The 21,867-nt window shown below is 41.2% G+C and overlaps 1 protein-coding gene across 1 annotated transcript; it reads left to right on the forward strand.

Annotated features, from left to right (window-relative positions):
- Window positions 1-1,447: 1,447 nt before the first annotated feature.
- On the forward strand, window positions 1,448-21,021 carry inf2 (inverted formin 2). The gene is made up of 23 exons (XM_037695108.1): window positions 1,448-1,656; window positions 8,986-9,396; window positions 10,760-10,875; window positions 11,006-11,165; window positions 11,713-11,746; window positions 12,074-12,215; window positions 12,339-12,471; window positions 12,694-13,272; window positions 14,938-15,083; window positions 15,161-15,222; window positions 15,828-15,930; window positions 16,006-16,091; window positions 16,168-16,268; window positions 16,350-16,420; window positions 16,505-16,612; window positions 16,722-16,792; window positions 17,737-17,857; window positions 17,956-18,120; window positions 18,326-18,428; window positions 18,523-18,675; window positions 18,917-19,729; window positions 19,998-20,048; window positions 20,624-21,021. The coding sequence occupies exons 2-22, from the start codon at window positions 9,000-9,002 to the stop codon at window positions 20,045-20,047; spliced, it is 3,714 nt and encodes a 1,237-aa protein (XP_037551036.1). The 5' UTR covers window positions 1,448-1,656; window positions 8,986-8,999; the 3' UTR covers window position 20,048; window positions 20,624-21,021.
- Window positions 21,022-21,867: the final 846 nt, after the last annotated feature.

Below are 21,867 nucleotides of genomic sequence, written 5' to 3' on the forward strand. Positions count from 1 at the left end.
CATTTTTACTACAGCTGGTCTATTTAATGCGTCACAAACAAGTGAAATGAACTTTATTCATAAAGCCCATTTAAAACAGCAGCTGTTGCCAAAGCGCTTAACAATGACATAATTGAGAGTAAATTAATGGAAAAAATAAAAAATAATGATGGTACTGAAGAACTAATTAAAAACATTAAATAAAAAAACATAAAAACACAGAATAAAAAAATACTAAATCAACTCGCACTGTGTGAAATGATCAGATGATCTCAGGGCCCAAGAGGGAACAAACGGTCCCAGTAGCTCAGAGGGATATGGGGGTGCATAGGCACTTATAGATCAACAGGAGGATTTTAAAATCTATTCTAGTACGCACAGGGAGCCAGTGAAGGGAGGACAGAGCTGGTGTAATATGCTCAAACCTACGAGTTCCTGTTAAGAGCCGAGCAGCAGCATTCTGGACGAGCTGGAGACACAAAATGGAGGCCAGGCTGACCCTCAGCGTAGAATGTGTTACATTAGTCCAGTTGGGTTGTGATAAAGGTGTGGACTGGTTTTTCTAGGTCAGATCCAGACAACTCTGGCTTAAGCTTGGCTATCTGCCTTAACTGGAAGAAGCTTTTCTGCAGAACAGAGTTGATTTGTTCATTAAACGTAAAGTCAGTGTATAAAACCATTTGTGTTTTCCATTCCGAGAAGAACAAAGTCTGAAAATGCAAACGTTCATACAACTCACAGAGCAAAACGCAGCGAGAATGGAAAACCCAGCTTGCGTGTGTTTATTCTCAAGCAAGCCTCATAAAGTGACCCGTATCTGATGGTGATAATGACTCCAGTATGAAAAACAGAGCACAGCTTGAATGAATGCACCTAAAAATCCAGATTTGTTGGCTGAGCGCTACATCTGATTGTTCAAAGGTCCCCTCATTACTTCTGGTTTAGAGAAGAAAAAAAATCTCGTTTCTCAGATTTTTATTTTTATTTTTGCAACGGCTCCGTTCTATTTTATTTTTTTATATTGGACGCTGTGAATTTGAGCAGGATTCACTGCAAAGATATATGAAGCAAAGACCCATAACGGTCAGTCAGGTCATCTGGACAGTTTCTTTTTTATTTAAAGACGTTTCACTCTCTACTGGATTTTGTACCTGGATGATTGAGCATGAACTTTGATATGAAGCAAAGAGATGTATGAACTTCAACTTCGACCACACATTTTCATGTATTTCACAACCAACGGACAAAAACTGGTTCACTCTTTGCATCCTTGGCCGAGAAGCGGTCTCTTTCAGTCAGGATTTAGCTGCATCTCAAGTGGATGGAGACTTTCATAAAGGAGTGTAAGGTTGAAGAAAAAAGCTCCTGTTGGGATTTTTCTGCAGTCTTGCCACAGGAGATGGAATTTCTCTTATTTTGAAGGTTCCAACCGGATGTAGTTTCGCAGTAAAGCAGCTGTTTTGACTCCGTTTTAAAAAGCTCAGCCTGTGGAGGGCTGTGATCCGCATACCACACAGTGTGTGTCCCGACAGAGACCCCTGAAACAATCCGGGGGTCCACATCTCATCAAATGTCTTAGAAAATAATAATAATCAAAAAGCTGGATGACTGCAAAGAGCTCCGTTAGATGAAAGTCTGAAGAGGACGCGGTTCTTCTGGCCCATGGAATAAAACCAGGTAAGGCATCATGTTCAATATAATAAAGCCACGTTGTATTTTTCTGCTGTCCTGCGCTCCTTTGCGGAAAATCCGCAGCGCAAAGATGCGTCAGTAATGCTGCTGTCTGTGCAGCAGCAGCAGTCAAATTACACGGTTTTCTTTAATCAGAATGAAGACAATGCATTGAAACCAAATATAACCTGCAGTGGGGTTTGTTTCACTGTGGTGACATGTGTTTAAATATGCAGTCCAATAGCTCCAGACAGAAGAGGAGGAAAACATGAAACTATGTTCTCAGCCTCTCCCTTACAACAACAAGAGGAGGATGTTATTCCTTCCACTGTAGGCTTAATTACTCATGCTTTTCTCAACAATAAGCATTTCATCTGTACCATAATTCAAGCACTACTTTATCCATATAAGGACTTTTGATGTCTGTTAGTAAAATATCTCATGAACCACTGAACGGATTTCATTGACATTTTTAAGAAATGATCATTGGCTGTGCCTCTACAGCTGATTAACCTTAGGAGTCAACCCAATTCAAGGCACCTGTCACAACCAAGTGATCTTACAAAACATAAAAAATGGCTATTGTCCAGTAAAACTTGGTCTGGTTGTAGCTTGGACGACACATACTCGATATGCAAGATCTTGCCTTAATTAGATCTCAAAACTAGTTGCTTTGTCTGTTAGCAAAATATCTCATGAACCACTGAATGGGTTTAAATGACATTTTTAATAAATAATATCTAGATCTACATCTAGAATTCATCAAGATGTCTGCCATAGGTAATCAACATGATTAACCATCACAAAGTGGCTTTAACTCTGTCAGTTTTCCATCTTTTGAGCTCAAATTTGATGTAGTTGCTGAGAGTCCTTCACAACATAGTGTGAGCGTGACTTGTCTTCACATTGCATGAGGTTATTATTTCCAAGGTTTGACCAAAGTGACTATATCTATTACTTTAATCTCAACATAGGGTGATATTTTAATTTAAATCTCCGACAGCGAGTAATCTGCATCCCTTCTAGGAATGCTTGGCCTTTAACGGTTATTTCAGTTTTCATACCATAGCTTTGTCTGTTAGCTCAAATAAAACAAAGTGCTGTATAAATGGCTTTAGCTGCTCCTTTTGATTTCATTTTTTCAGTCTAGAATGTTTTCAGACCATGTTCACAGACAACATTGTGATCTGTAGACCGTGAGTAGGGAGCAGGTGGAAGAGAGCCTGGAGAGGTGGAGGGATACTCAGAAGAGACAAGAAATGAAAGGCGATGAAAGCAGGTGCAGTTAGAGAGGCAAGACCGAGATGGTTCAGCCTTGTGTAAGATGAGGAATGAGTACTGGACACATATGGAGCTGCCAGAAAGAAAAGAGGAAAGCCACAGAGAAGGAGGATATGCAGAGGAGGATGCTGGGATAGATGAAGGCAGACGATCCAGACCCCTGAAGGAAAAAAAAAGACTTCAAGTCTTTTAGTTTAGTTCATCTGCAATATATGCGGAACAGAATCACAAACGCGCTCAGCATATGCCTGGGTGGAAATAAACCAGTGGAGATGTTTCTGCACAATCAGAAGTGTTGCTGCTGTACAGTAGCAGTGGGGGCTGCTGTGTGTGGGAGGTGTAAGCAGAGGACAGATGAGTAGGCTCGTCCTGTGAGCACTGAATCAGCCTGCTATTAACATTTACACGTGGGAGCTCTGGCAGACGAGGTCGGCAAATCAAAGCTGCCAGCATCTACCTGAGGAGTGTGCAGGAAGATGCAGCTTTTGATTGCTTGACGCCTTATACTTCAAATCAGCATCTTGATGACCAAAAACACATTCCAGAAAGGAAACTTGTACTGTCGCTGCAATGTGCCAAGTTTCCTGTTCTGGGAAAGTCCTTTCCTTCCTTCTGCAAAGTTCATGCCGAGCTCAGCTGACCGCCGTCTTTAGTCACATCTTTGACTTCTAGACGTGCAACCCGTTTAACAAAACTCTCAGTGCATTTTTAATTAACCCAAACTGTGAAAATCCTCCAAATTACAGCCGTCAACTTGCCACTTTTGTTCCTCTGCTCACAATGAACATGAAAGCACGATGTACTGAAGAATCACAACGTGCTAATAAGGAGCCGAAGTCTTATTTAGCTGACGGGGGCAGGGAGCATTCCATCCATTTCGTGTCAAACGAACACAGCTCTTTGAAGGCTATTGAGGAGGGCTTTTGTAAAAACACCATTGTCTGACTGCTTGCTGCCACGGTAACACTCTCACATTGGCAGCAGGGCGAGAATGCTGCAGTCAGAAATGACAAAATGCCTTGCCAGAAAATGTGAGAGAATGAAATCCTGATTTTCTTGTCTTGTTTTTTTTATTTTTTACCTTGACTGCACACAATGAACTAATTTGTGAGTTTTCTCACAAATCAGTACTTCTGATCTTGGCCAAATGCTTTCAGAGCAATCAGCCAAGCTACTTGTAACCAGCTATAGCTCCTAATGTGCCTTCAGATGGTAAAATACACAGCTTAGTCATTACATGACTTTGTCACAGCATTGCGTTTGCCCATGTTTATTACTGTGTCTCACCTGTATATGTTATACATGCCAAGCATGAAGCTATTCACGTACAGGAGTGCCAAGGGTTCCATTGCATCTTGAGTCAAAAATCCAAAATATCTTGTTTTAAAACGGAGAGAAAATTGTTGATTTCATTAGAGGGCGTGTTTGCTTTCGTTGCACTTGTTGCAGAGCGTGAAGTTCAGAGTTTACACAAGTTGGTAAAAAGAGGGGTCTGAGCTCTGGTGCACCAAAAAAAGGCCAGTTGTAGAATCGTTTCCTTTTCTGTCGGCGTAGAAAAATGTTCTGTTTCTGCACGCTTGTGTCTGTTTCACACGTGTGCCATGCAATTTCTGTTCCCATAAAGAGCATCGAACTAAGATGTAAGGTTAATTTGCTTTTACTGCAAAAATATATAAATATATAAGTAGTTGACTGCTATTGACTTATAATGCTGTTGTATCATTCAGCCCTCTGTGAATAGCAAGTGGCCATCAGGGCACTAACGGTCCATTGTTTAGCTCATGGTCCTCCTTTTAGCATGTGGACAGCTAGTTTTGGTTGGCAACAACAAACTGATTGATCCACTATGAGATGGGGCTATTTATAAGACTGAGCTTGTTACAGCTCCTCAGACTGAAGAAGTCTTTTGGATTAAAGACGAAAAGTTTCAACAAGTTGGTTTTTTTGTTTGTTTGTTTGTTTGTTTATCTGTCTAGAGCAGGGGTGTCAAACTCGCTTACAAAAGGGGGGCACAATTAAAGCCTTTTTCAAACTGAGGGCTGGTTTCAGAATCTACATTAACTCAAGTTAGATACTCAACATCTTTTCTTGGTTGCAAGTTCCTCAACAAGAGTTTGATTAGTCTCATTTGATGTTTTCTTTTGCATTTTTGACATCATAATCAAAGATTACTGAAAAAAATTAAAGTGATAAAAGTATTTTACATTTAAAATAACATCTTGGGGGCCAGATAAGATGTCTACGAGGGTCACATTTGGCCCCCGGGCCTTGAGTTTGACACATTCTCTCAACCTTTATTTAGACAGGTAAATCCCATTGAGCCTCGAGGACTCATTTACAAGAGAGACCTAATTTCAACAAAGAATGATGACAACAATGGACAACAGTGACAGCAATAAACAGTTATAAAAAGTCATACTACAGTTTTTTTTTTTGTTTTGTTTTTTTTTTAATAACAAATAGGGTGGCTAAAAGAAAATGTAACAAAAAAAAAACAGCTAGATTCTAAGGCGAATGTAGAAAACTAAAAACAGGAACATGTCTGCATTGGTCCCTGCCAGGAGTCCAACAGATTCTTAAAGCCACTTAGAGAGGTCAAGGTCGAGAGCTTCAATTGTTTTTGTAAGGTATTCCAGGAAACAGGAGCGGAGTAGGAGAAGGCCCTTTTGCCTAGTTCAGTCCTCATTGAGGGAACACTGCAGGTAATAATGTCCTGAGAGCGCACGCTGTAGCTGCACTCACGCAGAGACATGTAGGAGGAGATGTATGAAGGCAGCAGACCAAGAAGTGATTTAAAGATGAAAATGTACCAGCGACAGAGTCTGCATGAAGTTAATGATGTCCAGTTAACCATTGAATACAGGGTGCAGTGGTGGGTACGATAATCACAGCCAGTTATGAATCTTAGAGCACCATGATAGACAGCATCCAACATCTGCAGGGTGCTTGTAGGAGCGTTCATGTAAATAATGTCACCGTAATCAATGGAGGGAAGGAAAGTCACAGATACAAGGCGTTTCCTAGCATTCAGAGTTAGACAGGATCTGTTTCTGAAAAAGAAACCCAGTTTAACTTTCAGTTTCTTTACCAAGTTTTCCACATGGAGCTTAAAAGAGAGATGTGAGTCAACCAAGATACCCAAATATTTATAGGAATCAACAAACTCAATCGGGACACCATTTGAGGATAAAATCGGAGGAAGAACTGCTGGGACCAACTTCCTGTTTGAAAAAAGCATCCCTTTGGTTTTGTCGGCATTTAGGACAAGTTTGAGGTGGAACAAATCTGTGTCTGGATGTAGTTGAATGCAGAATTCAAAAGCTGGAAAGCCTTAGCAACCGTTTTAGCTCGACAATAAACAACTGTGTCATCAGCATAGAAATGTATGGATGTATTAGGGATGTTTTTAACCTACATTATGTATGTAGATTGTAAAGAGGGTGGGTCCTAAGACTGAGCCTTGTGGTACACCATTATTGACTGTTAAATAACTGGAGGAAGTACCATTGTGTTGAGCACATTGCTTCCGGTCTGAGAGATAGTTAGAGAACCAACCAATGGTGTGTTCTGAGAAACCAATTTCTGAGAGTTTATGACACAAGATGTTATGATCCACAGTGTCAAAAGCTTTAGACAGGTCTAAGAAAAGAGCAGCACAATAATCCTTAGCATCCAGTGCTTCAACGATGTCATTAAGAACCTTTAGTGAATCAGTGGTTGTGCTGTGTTTTTTCCTGAAACCAGATTGATGTGGAGGTAAGATGTTAAATGAGTCCAGGTAATTTTTGATTTGAGAGTTTATCAGTTTTTCTAGAACCTTGGCTAAAATGCAGAGTTCAGAGATTGGCCTATAGTTGTTCAGTGAGATGGGGTCACCTCCCTTCAGCAAAGGAAGAACAAAGGCTGTTTTCCAAGTGTCTGGGATGGAGTTTTGTCTTATGGAGAGATTGAAGATGTGGGTCACAGGGACTGTGATGATATGAGCAGCCAGCCTTAAGAAATAAGGTGGAAGTTCATCTGGACCTGCAGATTTTTTAGGATCAAGATCTTTTAACAATTTATTAACCTCACTGACTGAGAACGGAGAAAAAGAGAAGCTGTGTTTAACTGAGGATTGACTTGTAGGAGGGATTTGATTTGTAGAAGTTTGATTATTAAGTGAAGTGGCTGATTTTCCATTAGTAACTGTGTCGAAGATCTCTTTGAATTTTAAATTACCAAGGAATTCCATCAGGGCGGACAGAGCCTCAGGTGTTGCTGAGGGGGGACGGTAACAACAGACTACAGATAAGATCTGGCCTCCATTCAAAGTGATGTTTACAGCTAAGGCATCAATTTGGTTTGGAATTGTTTTAGAAGACACAGGACTAGCAACCAAAGAATCTCTGATGTAAACAACGACTCCCTGACACACACACACACACCTTTTTTTTTTTTTGACAATCACAGCGGTAGATGTTAAATCCATTGACTGCCAGGTCATTATTGAGTACATATTTGTTGAGCCAGGTTTCAGAGATGAAGATTACATCTGCCCCAGAAGAACTGACCAGAATTTTCAAGGCATCAAGTTTTCTCAGAAGGCTACGTGCGTTTACATGCAGAAAATGAAGCCCAGACACGTTTTTAAAGTCATTTGGTGTCATATAAATAGTGGGGGGTCCAGGGTTGGGCTGAATCCCTGAGAGCAGTAACAACATTGTTATCAGACATTTCCTTGAGTTTTTCGTGATTGATGTGTAATGTGTAACATATGATCTAAGATCATCTTATGTTGAGAAATGATGGAGTCGTTTGGTCGAGCCTTGAAAAATACAAAGTCTCAGAAAAATTGCACGATTTCACTTTCACTGAATGTGTTGGGAATGATTCTCAGTAACTACCACATCAGATTTTAGCACAAAATCTGTTAAACTGACAGAGTTATAGCCATTTATGTGTTGGCAAATGTGTCATCCTTTTTGAATTGCACAAATTCAGAAGTTGGTGAGTTCTAGAGTCACAAATGACGAGACAATTTGATGACTAACACACAAGAGCAAAAACATCACTGTTCTTCTTGTCTTTCTGCTCTTACTGCAAAAAGAGTTCAGTTTAGCTGGAAGAGAGTCATTTGTTCCATCAAGGTCTTAAATGTGCTGTATTAAAGAACAAAGTTATCCAAGACTCTTCTAAATCTTCCTGATGCTGTCAAACATCTGGTCCAGGGTGGGGCAGTGCTCTTCCTGCAGAGCTATAAACGATTTTCGCGCACTTCCACTAAATTTAATATATTTTGCTGTCAGCTCAGCGACACCATAAACAACAGAAACAAATATCTGAAGACGCTTTACGCTCTTGTTTTGCGATCCTTCTTCAGCTCTGTTGTGATAGTTCTAATTATATTTTCATAATGCTGGACATTTGGAGCTCTTCGTAGAGTTTTGAAAAAGGTTTTCATTTGTGTCGCCTTCTTTTCTCAGTAAGGACTGAAAATTTACCCTGACTGATTAACACGGGATCCTGGTGATGATGATGATGATCCTCATGGGATGCTGTTGCAAGATTCTTCTCTTTTCTTAAGGTCATAATGAAAAACGGTGGCACTAATTTGAATTAAATGATGAAAATAAAATATGATCTTGACATAATTCTATTCTAGGGATCCCACATTGTTGTTACGGTGTACTCTAGATTACAGTTCATGCTGTGTGACACAGCTGAGTCTAGCTTTGTGCAGACATTTGATGAGCTCATAGCGAGATTAGATGGGAATGTTCGACTGCGCAGTTGAGGACTGGACTGCTGACATACGTTTTGCTCATCCACGAAGTGCCGAGTTGTCATTTCCCATTTTCTTTTCCTTCTGACAAAGCTTTTTGTTGGCCTGTTTCCTCTGTTTCAGATAGCAAAAACCACACTGTTTACATATTGGACAACATTTCTGGCTATCAGTGGCCAACAGACTCTGTCTGCAGGCCAAAATTAGCTGCATTTTTTTTTTTTAATGATTAGTGATGATTAATGATTTCATATATTTTATGACAGATCTGTCAACGTCATTTTGTTCTCTAGGTCTGCTAAACATCATGTCAGGAAAATCAGATGTGAAAAATAAGTGGGCGACAGTCAGGGACCGCCTGGGCTCCTCGCAGGACTCGGACACCCAGCAGGAGGCCAACCTGGAGAGTGCCGACCCAGAGCTGTGCATCCGACTCCTGCAAGTCCCCACTGTTGTCAACTACTCTGGGCTGAAGCGCCGCCTGGAGGGCAGCGACCAGACATGGATGGTCCAGTTCCTGGAGCTGAGCGGGCTGGATCTCCTCCTGGAGGCTCTGGACCGACTCTCGGGTCGGGGATGCTCTCGCATTGCGGACGCCTTGCTGCAGCTCACGTGCGTCAGCTGCGTCCGCGCGGTGATGAACTCATCGGCGGGGATCCACTTCATTATAGAGAACGAGGGATACATTCGGAAGCTCTCACAAGGTTGGCTAATTGCACTTTTTATAAACGTATTCCAGGTTTCAGTTTAATCACACATGTGAAAAAGAACCAGATGCATCAGTAAATAAATGCTTTTTATACAACCCTGGATCCGATAAAGTTGAAACATTGTATTAAATTTAATAAGAAAACAGAATGCAATGAGTTGCTAATCTTATGAACCCATATTTTATTCACAAAAGAACATAGGGTTTGAAAAAAAAATGTTGAAAGTAAGATATTTTACTTTTAATTGAATTAAATTTAACATTTGATTCATTTACCATATTCCACTGTGAAGGCCTGCAGTAGGTCGGTGGTCAGTGTCGTGGTCTTGTAACCCTGAAGCTGCAGGTTCAAGCTCAAGTTGTGTCAGGAAGGGCATCTGGCATAGAAACATTTGCCACATTGTTGAGTTTGCTAGCTGCTGTGGCAACCTCTGCAGAGGGGAGCTGCTGAAAGAAAAACAACTACCATATGTATATCCCTTTATGGATCAAATGAGGTTTGCAGATCATTGCAATCTGATTTTAATGACATTTTACACAACAATCCAACTTTTTCACATTTGGTATTATAGTTAAATAAGCATGGAAGAGGATTAGGACTATGGTACAAAAACTTTTTTTGTCTGAATTCTGAAATTAAAGTCAGAATCCATCTATCTATTGCTAATTCTGACTTTTTTCTTTAATCTCAGAATTCTGAGATTAACAATTTCCTGCAGAATCAATAAAGTTCCATCTTATCTTATCTTAAAGTCATAATTCTGAGATTAAAGTCAGAATCCGTCTAACTCTGACTTTTTTTTCTCAGAATACTGACTTTAATCTCAGAATTCTCACTTTAGTCTCAAAGTTTTGACTTTATATTCTCTGAATTTACTCTCAATTCTGACTTTAAGATAAGATAGAACTTTTTTGATTCCGCAGGAAATTGTTAATCTCAGAATTCTGACTTTAATAAGCATATTTTACTATAAATAAAAATATTGCATGCTTAAAAACAGAAGGGCCTCTTATTTCTATTAGATAACATCTTTTTGAGTGTTCACATGATTTAATGACTCATTCAGTTGAGCTGAGTTTTCCTGTCATGCTCAGCTGTATAGAAGCATGAATCCAAAAAGGTCTGCTTCAGGAGATTGCTGAAAATCTAACATCAGCATTGAAAATTGGCTTGGCTTATCCTCATCTATGTATGTACACATAGACATAGCTTTATCACAACACAGACAATCAGATCCACACAAAGATCAGCTTGACAGTAAGCCAAAGCATCCTGTTTGTGTTTAGACTAATAGAGGAACGGTGATTGAAAATGTGAGCGGTTTATTTCACATTCATGTCTCTGTGATGTTCCACAGCTTTGGACACGTCAAACATCATGGTGAAGAAGCAGGTGTTTGAGCTTCTTGCAGCCCTCAGCATATTCTCAGCCGAAGGTCACTGTCTGGCGCTCGACGCCCTGGATCATTACAAGGCAAGCACTGAAATAAGAAATGTGGCCCAGAATCATTTGTCACAATAAACTGCTTTAAAACCCACCCTAAACTGTTTCAGGTTGGTTGCATGCGCAAGTGTTCTGACCATCTTTGATTTGCACCCATCAGGGTTTGAAGGCACGTCAGTATCGTTTCAGCGTGATCATGCACGAGCTGCAGGCCACGGATAACGTCCCATACATGGTCACGCTGCTCAGTGTCATCAACGCGCTCATCTTCAGTACAGACGACCTGAGACAGAGAGATAAAATAAGAAAGGAGTTTATCGGTAAGTCCTCGTTTGATCGAGGTGGTGCTGATCTAAATTCTCAACGGGAAAAGCGGGACATCAGCGGGCGTTTGGCTGCAAATTTCTTTGTCACTGGGTCTTGGCTAAGAATAGTTTGAATGGCCTCATTCTCACTAAGACACAACGCCTGTGAACGAAACGTGGGAATCGTTGTGGGAATCTTAAGCATCACTTTGAGACAATAAAACTGTCTGAATGAAATTGTCTTTAGAGCCTGTTCCAAAATATGTTCATGTGAAACAGCTGGATTTGAACCTGGGACCTTCATGCCAAGAAGACTCTGTGTAACCACTGAGCTACAGATGCACAGCTTTAACAGGTTGGCAGCTGTAGGATGATGTCAGCTCCCACCACCTGAAAGCAATCAACCATCTGATTAGCCACACCTCTTTTGTGATTGCACACCTGTGCCTTCCTGATTTTGACTACAAACAAACTTACTGCTGTGACCAAAAGGATTTTTTTTTAGTACAGAAAGCTAAAAACTAAATATTCAATCTGTAATTCATTGTCTTTGACGTCGCAGGCCTCCAGCTGCTTGACATCCTGCCGAAATTAAGGTACGTTTTTGTTTGTGTGGTGTGCATGTTTGATTCCCTAGCTCTTGTAAGTTACGCAATAAAGTTAGTTTTAGAGGAGACACCTAAAGCCCAGAAGTCATGCAAGATAAGAGTTTATCTTGCATAGCTGATCAACTATGGCATTAAACTAAAGGCTTTAAATTCCTTGAAGGAATTGTTTGACTCAAACCTCGTAAATGCCAAAATGCATGTGAGCTTGTGAGATGTTTGTGTAAAGAGAATTTATTGAGGATGACCTGGGTAAAAAATAATTTAAGCAGTAATAAGGACAAAGTTTCTACTCAGTCATTTTTAATTTGTCTCCAGGGAGCAGGAGGACGAAGACTTGATAATTCAGTGTGAAGCTTTCGAGGAGGCGATGGCGGAGGATGAGGAGGAGCTGCTGCGAGTGTATGGAGGGATTGACATGAGCGATCACCAGGAGGTTTTCACCGCACTCTTCAACAAGGTGAGCAGACCGCCGGGATGGCTGCAGCGAAGAGCTGAGACTGTTAAGTAGAGGCTCAAGCAGGACGGAGATTAATGTAGATTCCTGCATGAGGGTTATCCAATTAGAGTAATGTGTGTGCAGGTGAGCAGCTCTCCAGCTTCCCTCCAGCTACTGTCCATCCTGCAGACAATGATGGTGCTCGGACCGGTCCGCACAGACATCTGGCTGGCTCTTGAGGCTATCACTAACAGAGCCATACTCCTCGCCCAGGACTGTGAGTCAGCACTACAAAAGCTAAACGAAATGCATTTAGTCGGGACGACACTCAAGAGGCTAACGGCTAAATGATTAATGTGTGAAGGGGAGATTATCCCGGCAAATGGATTCAAGTGGGCAATTAAAGCGAGGCGGGGAGTAACGGGGCCCCTGAAAGCTTTGATGCAGAGTGGGCATACCGATTTTAAATGTTTGTGTGTTGTGCGCTTCTGTGCTGCAGCTCAGATGGAGTCCTGCGAGAAGATCCTGCAGCGGCTGATGCTTTTCAAACGGAGGAGCAGCAGCTTCGTGTCGGGTCGCCACGATGTCGACGAGCTCGTGGTGAAGGTGGACAAGGCCGTGCAGACTGACCTGCACAGACGAGACGAAGACAAGCCGGACATGGTCACTCGGAAGTTACCGTGTGCCCCACCTCCACCACCTCCTCCACCACTACCTGGAGGGCTTGGCAGTCCCCCACCACCTCCTCCTCCACCATTACCAGGAGGGTTTGGCAGTCCCCCACCACCACCTCCTCCACCATTACCAGGAGGGTTTGGCAGTCCCCCACCACCTCCGCCACCTCCTCTAATGCCTGGAATGTCTGCCCCGCCTCCTCCACCACCATTACCAGGGATGGGGGGTGCACCACCGCCACCTCCACTCTTACCTGGGATGCTTCCTCCACCACCTCCTCCCCCTGGCTTGATGGTGGCTCAGAGCGCCCAGGCGCTGGACTCCTGCACGCCGGGGAAGCCGAGCAGATGTCCCACTCTGAAGATGAAGAAGCTCAACTGGCAGAAACTCCGTCGAGTTTCAGGCGAGTGGGGGTGCACGTTGGTGTAAATGTCCAGGTCATCTTCCCAACAGCACATTCTCTACCCTTGAAAAAGATTAAGAAGCAAATGAGATCAGACTTTTCAGGTGAAATCTAAGAATAAATGTGCCAAAACAAATGTAATTTATTTATTTTTTTCCTGCCTAAAACGTGAATTTGACGTCAAGATAACTAAAACAAAAATCTGCATTCCAACTTTTGTTTTCAGAAATTACATGTAGGTCTGTTGCATAACGTGGATCAAAAACCCAAATCTTTATTTGAGCAATATTATGGAAACCTAAAGTCCAATAATAATAATAATAATGATTATAAATAATAGGAGTCAGTTTAACTGAATGAGTCATTAAATCATGTGAACACTCAAATATGTTATCTAATAGAAATAAGAGGCCCTTCGGTTTTTAAACAAATTTTTTTTTATTTAAAGTAAAATGCTTATTTACAGAAGAGGATTAGGGCCCTTGTACAATATTTTATTTTTCTTAATTCTGAGAAAAAAGTCAGAATTCTGAGATTAAATTTAGAATTCAGAGAATATAAAGTCACAATTTTAAGATAGCAAATGGGGATAGGGTGTGCTGCTCAGACGCCACACATGTTAAATGACTGGGGATCTATAAGCAGAGACTTAACAGTATTTTATTTTTTTTTTTTTTATTTTTCAATTTAAAACCCCCCCCCCCCCCCCCAACCTGCAGCTTAATGAAGTCCAGAAACTTTTTCATGCTGCTTTTTGTCAAACATCTTCAGGTTTTCCCTGCAGCTTCTTTCAGTTTAGTTTTTTGGGTGGATTTCCTTCAAAATCCTTCTTGGCAGCCGAACAGCAGCTCAGTGGTGTTTGTCTGGAGAAAAACCTTTCACTTCTTACCTCATTGTTTTTTGTGTATCTTTTTGTATAAATATCCTAACATCTGCTTACTCAAATAAGCCACACTGAGGACACGAAAAGATTTTTAACTGGTCTTTTACTTGAAAGGGTAGATGGACACGATGAAGCTTTCACAGACGTACAAAAGTTACATGCTTTGAGCACCGTCAGAGAGAATCTGCACCGGACAGTGAAGCAGGAAGTGCTTTATAATGCACGCTTATCAGACAGAGGCGAGTTCAAGACGACCTCGGCTTTCCAGCTTAAAGACGAGAAGTTTATCAGGTGCTTCTCTGTGCACCTGCAGGCTCCTCTCTGAGCAGACAAGACTCTACTTCACATGCATGGTTCAACATTAATTGAACATTGGTGATTAAACATCCATAACCTTTATCTAAATTCCCTTGATGCTGTCAAACACAAACTGCTTCACAGGTAGTTTTGCTCACCTAAAAGTTTATAGAGATTTTATTTGGCTTATTTGTATGTGCGTAGCTAGAAATGTGAAATGCCGACTGTTTATATAATTCTGGGGGTTGTATAGTATTTCCTGGTCAGTTTAATATAAAATATATATTCGTTGAAATGAGAGCCGATACTAGACTTGGTTTCTGCGTAGCGATTGGATGAAAATGTAGGAATAATACGCGGCAGCGTTTTAACAATGGGTGTTCAATTTGCACTAAAGTCAAACACCACTTGTCTCAGTTTTCATCCAAAATGGATTTCTACAAGCTCATAGGTTTTTTTGTTTTTTTTTCTTCTTGTGAATGCAGATGGCCAGTCCATGTGGGCCTCGGTTCAGAAAGAAATGCCTCCTCACGAGCCAAACTACAGCAGCATCGAGGAGCTGTTCTGCCTCCCAGTGATCGAGCCCAAAGAGAAGGGGGCCGCTACTCCTGCCAAGAAGGAGCCCAAAGAGGTGTGATGGGTCAACAAAACAAACGTACCCAGCTGATCAACAAATCTTAACGTTGCCTTTGTTTTTGTTTTTTGCAGATAACGTTCATTGACCCGAAAAAAAACTTGAATATGAACATATTTCTGAAACAGTTCAAATGGTGAGCCATAATCTCAACCTGTTGGTCCATTTCAGGGGTCTGCAACATTTACCATCAAGAGCCATTTATTCCCCTTTGTTCACTAAACTAAGTGCCCAGAGCTGCTAAACCTGCTACAATTGTCATAATCAACTGGTGGCCCATGGGCCACTTTGAGTTTGTTGGAGGGTGCTTTTCTGGCCAGTAGGGGTGACATTATAAAGCTGAAAATATCTAATGATTTTTAACATTTGTTGACATTTTTTACATTTTACGACAAAATAGGACATTATTGTAAAGAAAGAAAAATATAGTTTTGCCCAATTTAAAAACAAACATTGAACTATGCAGCTTTTTCACTTTATGCTTTATTTCGTAATCGTAGTATGTTTAACTCCTTGTATTAGTTCTAGTATTCACATATTTGCAAAGGAAATGACAAAACTGCTAAAACTAGCCCTTTTTGTCGTGCTAAGAATCAATAAAATTAACAAGTTTAGTTTTGGTCAAAGCTTGAAAGGGCCTCTGCAGAGGAACCAAAGGAGCCGCATGTGGCTCCAGAGCCGCAGCTTGAAGAACCCTGGTCTACTTTAACTCGTAAGTTGTTTTTTGTCTTCTTTGTCCAGCAAAAATGAGGAGTTTGTTGCCATGATCCAGAAGGGAGATCGCAGAAAGTTTGATGTAGAGGCACTAAAACAACTTCTTAAGCTCCTGCCGGAGAAGCATGAGGTTTGTGTAATACTTTGATACTCCTACTGACTCCTGACCATAAAAAATGTTATTGCTTGTCCTTTTTTGGTGCAGATTGAAAATTTGAAGTCTTTCCAAGGGGAGAAAGACAAGTTGGCGAATGTAGACCGTTTCTACACTTCCCTCTTGACTATTCCATGGTACCTTCTTTATTTCTGCCCTGAATGTTCCATGTCTGTATTATGTGCTTATTTACCATCTTGCTGCTTCTCTCAGCTATCGGCTAAGAATTGAATGCATGTTGTTGTGCGAGGAGACAACGTCAGTGTTGGAGATGCTTAGACCCAAAGTGAGGCTGGTGGAGGAGGCTTGCCAATGTAAGTAAACCACCTGTGCACATCTAAGTCATGCCTTTTTTTTTGTGTATTTGAATTAACCCGATGGAAAACGTTTCCCAGCTCTCAGAACGAGCCCACTACTGCCGAGCTTCTGCAGACTCATCCTCGATGTTGGAAATTTTCTCAATTATGTAAGAACCTCTTTGCATTATTTATGGTTTTTAATTAAGCTGACATTTAGCTGCAGTTTGTGTATTTAATCATCTGCTTTTCAGGGGAGCCACACAGGGAATGCTGAGGGGTTCAAGATCAGCTCTCTGCTGAAGCTCACAGAGACGAAGGCCAACAAGAGCCGCATCACGCTGCTCCATCACATCCTGGAGGTATTCAAACTGCCTAACAGCTGCCATCATTTTTATTATTTTTTGTACTCTCCATTTCCAGTCATGAATCTGTTATAATTACCAAAGCTGTGATTTTTATTTTGCAAAGGAAGCGGAGGCAAACCACCCGGAGCTGTTGGCTCTGCCTGATGATATACAGATATGTGAAAAAGCAGCAGGGTAAAGGCATTTTTTCTTATTTGCTTGTTTCTTTATACCGTATTTTTCACTGTACATGTTGCACCGCCCTAGAAGTCACATCAGTCCAAATATGTCTAATAAAGTGAAAAAAATCCATAAATAAGTTGCTTCGCCAGATAAGTCGCATCTATTGTGCATCACTGCTGATAACCTGGAAATGTGGGCCAGTGTTGTGCCAAAAATGGATTGGCTGCCAAATGGCGGCCGCGTGAGTGTGCACGGGAGGACTTTAACAAGAATTTAACAAGATTAACACTTTAAAACGATTAGTTTGCTTGAAATTATAGTAAAGCTGTGTCTCAGTCCAACTTTTGCTTAATAAGTGCGCTTTGGTCAAATCAGCTGCATTTCAAAAGCCGATACGCAGAACTAGGCCCGTGCACGGAAGGACTCGCTGTGCATTTCGTCGAAATTTAACAAGATAAGCACCTAAAACAATTTGCTCGCCATTATAACAAAGGTGTGTCTCAGTTGAACTTTTCTTTAATAAATGCACTTCAGTGGTTAAATTAGCTGCATTTCGTTGGGGTGGTGCAGCGAAATGAAGCTGATTTGACGGTTGCTCCAAGCGAACTGGACCAAGGTGGCTTACAAGTGGCAAGCAGATTGTCATCAATAGCCACTTTTACCTATTACATGACACAACGGCATGCCAGACTACTCAAGTGCCATGTAGCGTCTGAAAATGGTATTGTTCAATATTCAGTCAGAATGAATGAAAACGGTCATATCTCAGCGAAAAATTGGTTTACCGGTATAAACATGAAGGGAAAAAATCCATAAATACATTGCTTCGGTGTATAAGTTGCAGGGTATGTAAATTATGTAAAAAAAACTGTGACTTATAGGGCGAAAAATATGGTACTAGTCCTTAATAGATCTATAAGATGAATAACCTTTTTTTTTTTTTTTTTTATTCTCAGAGTCAATCTGGACTCTATTCAGTCAGAAATCAGCACTTTGCTAAAACAGCTGAATGAGACCATTAAGAAAATGTCCAACTCTGAGGACGAGGTGAAAGAGCAGTACGCAGAAATTCTTGAGGTAAGAGGTCAAACTCTTCCTCCAAATAAAAGCAAGAGTGAACTTGATGCTGTTTTTAGCAGCTGGTTCATTTCCTGAATGCCTCCTCTGTTCTGCAGGAAAACCAAAAAGCGTGTCAAGCTTTAAGTAAAAGATTCGTTGAGATTGAGAAGAAGAAGAGCGATCTGGCCGACTACTTATGCGAGGACGTGAATCAGCTGTCGCTCGAGGAGCTCCTCGGAACCATCAAGACTTTCCGAGAACTTTTCGTCAAGGCGCTGAAGGTTAGGGAGGACACTTTATTTGTCAGGTTAGGACGACTCATTCATGGCTGAATGCACGACGCAGTCGAGGCTGTGTGGGAGTTGATTTTTTTTTTGTAATACGTGTATCAATAGACAGAAGGAGGTTGTTTCCACCCAAATAAGATGAGACAAATTGCCTTTAATATTTTATATTGTGGCAGTGATGTGTTTTCTTTCATAAAAGGAAAACAAAATGAGAAAAGAACAAGCAGCCAAGGCTGAGAAGAGAAAAAAGCAGCTGGCAGAAGAGGAGGCCAAGAGACAGAAAGGAGAAAATGGAAAAATAAGTAAGTTCAAAGCCATGTACGAAACATCCTGAATAAAATCTCACTGTTGCATGTTTATGAAGACACTTTATTCCTTTTTTTTTTTTTTTTTCAGTCAAGAAAGGCATTATGCCCCAAAACGATGGCTGTATCATCGATCACCTGCTGGCGGATATCAGGAAAGGTTTCAGCCTGAGAAAGACCCGGCCAAGGTGCGATTCGGAAAACCTCCCTTCTAGTGAAATGCGTAGAGATACCTGCCCACCTGGTAAGGACAAGCGATGGCGGTCTCCATCTGCAGCTCCTAGCTCCGTCCCTGAACCAAAATGCAAGCCACAAACCTGCCCTGTAGGATTGTTTGTGCTTCTTCACCATCTTGTTTTGTTCCTACCGCTAAAATTGTTTTTCACCTTGCAAGCTTTGTGATGTTGCTTTGTAGATTGTAGTTAAATCTATAAATGCATGTACCTCAGTTGGTACGTTTTGCGTCTCTCTCTCCCCCCCTCCAGAGTCAAATGTGAAGTCTGTGGACGAAAAAAACGCCGAAGCGGACACCACTTCCGCTCCCTCCAAACCACAGAAAGAGGATCGCCAGCGTCTCGTAGGCGAAGTGAATGGGTTCAGCAGCCCGTCAGAAGAGACTACGCCAGATCAACGGCTCACTGTGGCACAAAGTGGGACGGCTGCGCCCCCCAACACCCCCGCAGAAGAGCCAGCCACAGTGACGCGGGTGCCCCTGGACAGACCTGTGCAGCTACAGGATGGTCACCCAGAGACGCCTGCAGCATTAAGATCAGATGAGACGCCGCCTCAGTCTGTGGGGCAGGTTCCACCTTCTCTGTCCACAAATGGCTTCTCTTTAGACTCAACAGACACTAGTGTCCTCAGTCCATCATCGCTGTCGGACTCGGACCAGGCAGAGGACACGGTGGGCTCGTCCAGCCTGGTGTCTGAGAAGGCGACACCTGAAGAATCTGGAAACTTCACCCAAGAAAGTTCATCTGACACAGACTTTAATGTGAAACACAGCAGTGTAACGGAAGACAAAGAGTTATGCCACGAGAAAAGCTTTATATCAGAAGTGGTGGGACAAGACGTGACCGACGACGGACAATGTGTGATTGTGAGAACGAGTGAAGGTTTGAGTGACAGACATTCAGAAGCTAAAGCCGGTGTGGTTCAGTTCGATGAAGGCATCACTAAGTGCGATGTCCAAGATGAGCCAGAAGATGTGCCACCAGCCTCCGAAGCCATGTCTCCTCTTAAACTCGAACCAAAGAAATCGCTCAAGCTCTTTAAGCGAAACAAAAAGAGCAATCCAGGTAATCTAAACATTCACTCAAATAAAGGTTTTTGGAATGCTAAGCTCTTGTTTGCTAAAGGGAAACCAGTGTTTGCTCTGATTTTCTTGCAGCTAATTTTAATGTATTGTTTGTTTTGGATTTTATAAACTTTTCTCTTATGCATGAAAACGTGCATTTTAATGCAAATACGATGTTCAGTCCTTGATTTGTAGATTCTGATGCAGTGGATTTAACTCTGTGGTCAGTCTGTTTGAATGTTCTTGTTTCTGATTCTCTGAAACGCAAGGTAACAGTGGGAAAGGACATAAACATAAAACGGGCTGTGTGTTGCAGTGAGGTAGGTGGGAGTGGGAAATATCGTGACAGACCCGATCGTCGTCAGAGCTTTGTGCCAATAACGCATCATCTGTTGGTCTAACTGAAATCTGGATTTCATTTGTCTGTGTTCGACTCTAACGCTTGCTCTCAAACTTTCTCCAAAAATCAGTTATCATGCTGAACTTTGTCTTTTCACACTAATCAAACCAGGTGGAAGCAAAATCCGCACTCCCACGCAAAGCACGTAATCCAGTTCTAATCTCAGCCTTGCAGTTTGTGAAGTCATTGTGGACTGAGCTGTGCCATGAAATCCACCACTTTTGTGTCCTGTTCATATTTACTTGTCTGCCGATGGGACTGTTTGTTTAATCATCCAACAGTCTCGTGTGCTTCCTGTAAACTTCGCTTGTTACTCGATGAACGCCGACGCCAAATGAAATGTCTCGTCTCTAAATGGCGAAAATTATTTTAAAGCTAATTTATTTTCAAGTGTTTTATCTGTGAATACAATTTTAATAAAACAATAAAGTATTTTTATACAATTTTCTTTGATTCTGCTCGTTCATTCGTTTTTGCATTTGTTTCTCTCTTTAGGCGACTCCAGAAAAAGGAAAGCGCGAGGAAAAAGAAAATGTTAACCATGTGCTAATGGGAGTTCTGAACTGGAAAGACTTATTTTTGTGGGAAAACGCACAAAAACTGACGGAAGACGAAGTTCTGCAGAAGAAAACTCTGATTCAGACCTGGAGTTCTCACGGGATGGATTTCAACTTGTCACTTTATGTAAAATGGTTCTAAAAAAGAAAAAAAAAATGTATTTATATATTTCTATGTTTGTATCATTGTAAAAAGTGAATTGTGTTTTTGCTATGAGTTCTGGTTAACTAGCAACACCCATAAGGGTGAAAGTATTTGCAAGATATTTACCTAATCAAACCTGCTTGTGTCTTAAATTCTTCTATATGCTATTTATCTACAGAAGGACAAATAATGGGCTGTAACTTTTAATGTTTTATTAAAATTCACTGTACTGTTGACAAGGGTTTTTTAAGCCCTTTTATTGCAGGGTGCATACAAAACATGTCACAATAAATTAAAAAAAATGACTCCTGACTTTACCTCCATGGTTCCCTGTATGAAAATGGTCTCGGATCGTGCAGCTGTGCAGATCACCTGCAAGGTGACTGTCGTGGTCAGAAGTTCACGAGCATCATTTGATATGGGTCGTTTGATCTGTTTGAACCTTTTTTTTTATCCAGAGTGGAACAAATTACTTTAAAATATTGTTTCACAAGTTTTTTTTTTAATGGATTTTCTATAATCGTACACAGGGTCAAAACTATACATACAGGCTTGAATATATATTTACCATAAAGTTTTAAGTAAGGGGTCCCCTTAAAGAGGACTATGGTCCATATCTGGACCTAAATTAAGTCATTTAGATTTGTAAATTTATACTGTATATATAAATAAGACTTTTTATTTACTTGAGCATTTTTCCCACATTTACAGTATTTTAATTTTGATGGCATGAAATTTAAGCAGACCACTGAATTTTTGTTTCATAAAGCCTTAAAGGCTTATTAACACCACCAATGATCTTGACTTCAAGGACTTTGGGCACTGTCCAGAAAAATGGGGAATGTGGCAAAGAGGTGAAAAAGAGTTCAGGCAGGATGGAGTGGATAAGGAAAGGTTTCAGGAGGGATTTGAGACAAAAGGGTGGAAAATAAGACCAAAGAGGAGATGGATGCAGTTAGAGAGGACATGGAGGTGGAGGTACCGACAGCAGACCAAAAGAGAAACCCCTGCTTCAAAATAAATATCTTCAAGATCTT

This window comes from Nematolebias whitei, chromosome 21, assembly GCF_014905685.2.
Source record: "Nematolebias whitei isolate Nwh7 chromosome 21, NemWhi1, whole genome shotgun sequence".
NCBI lineage: Eukaryota > Metazoa > Chordata > Actinopteri > Cyprinodontiformes > Rivulidae > Nematolebias > Nematolebias whitei.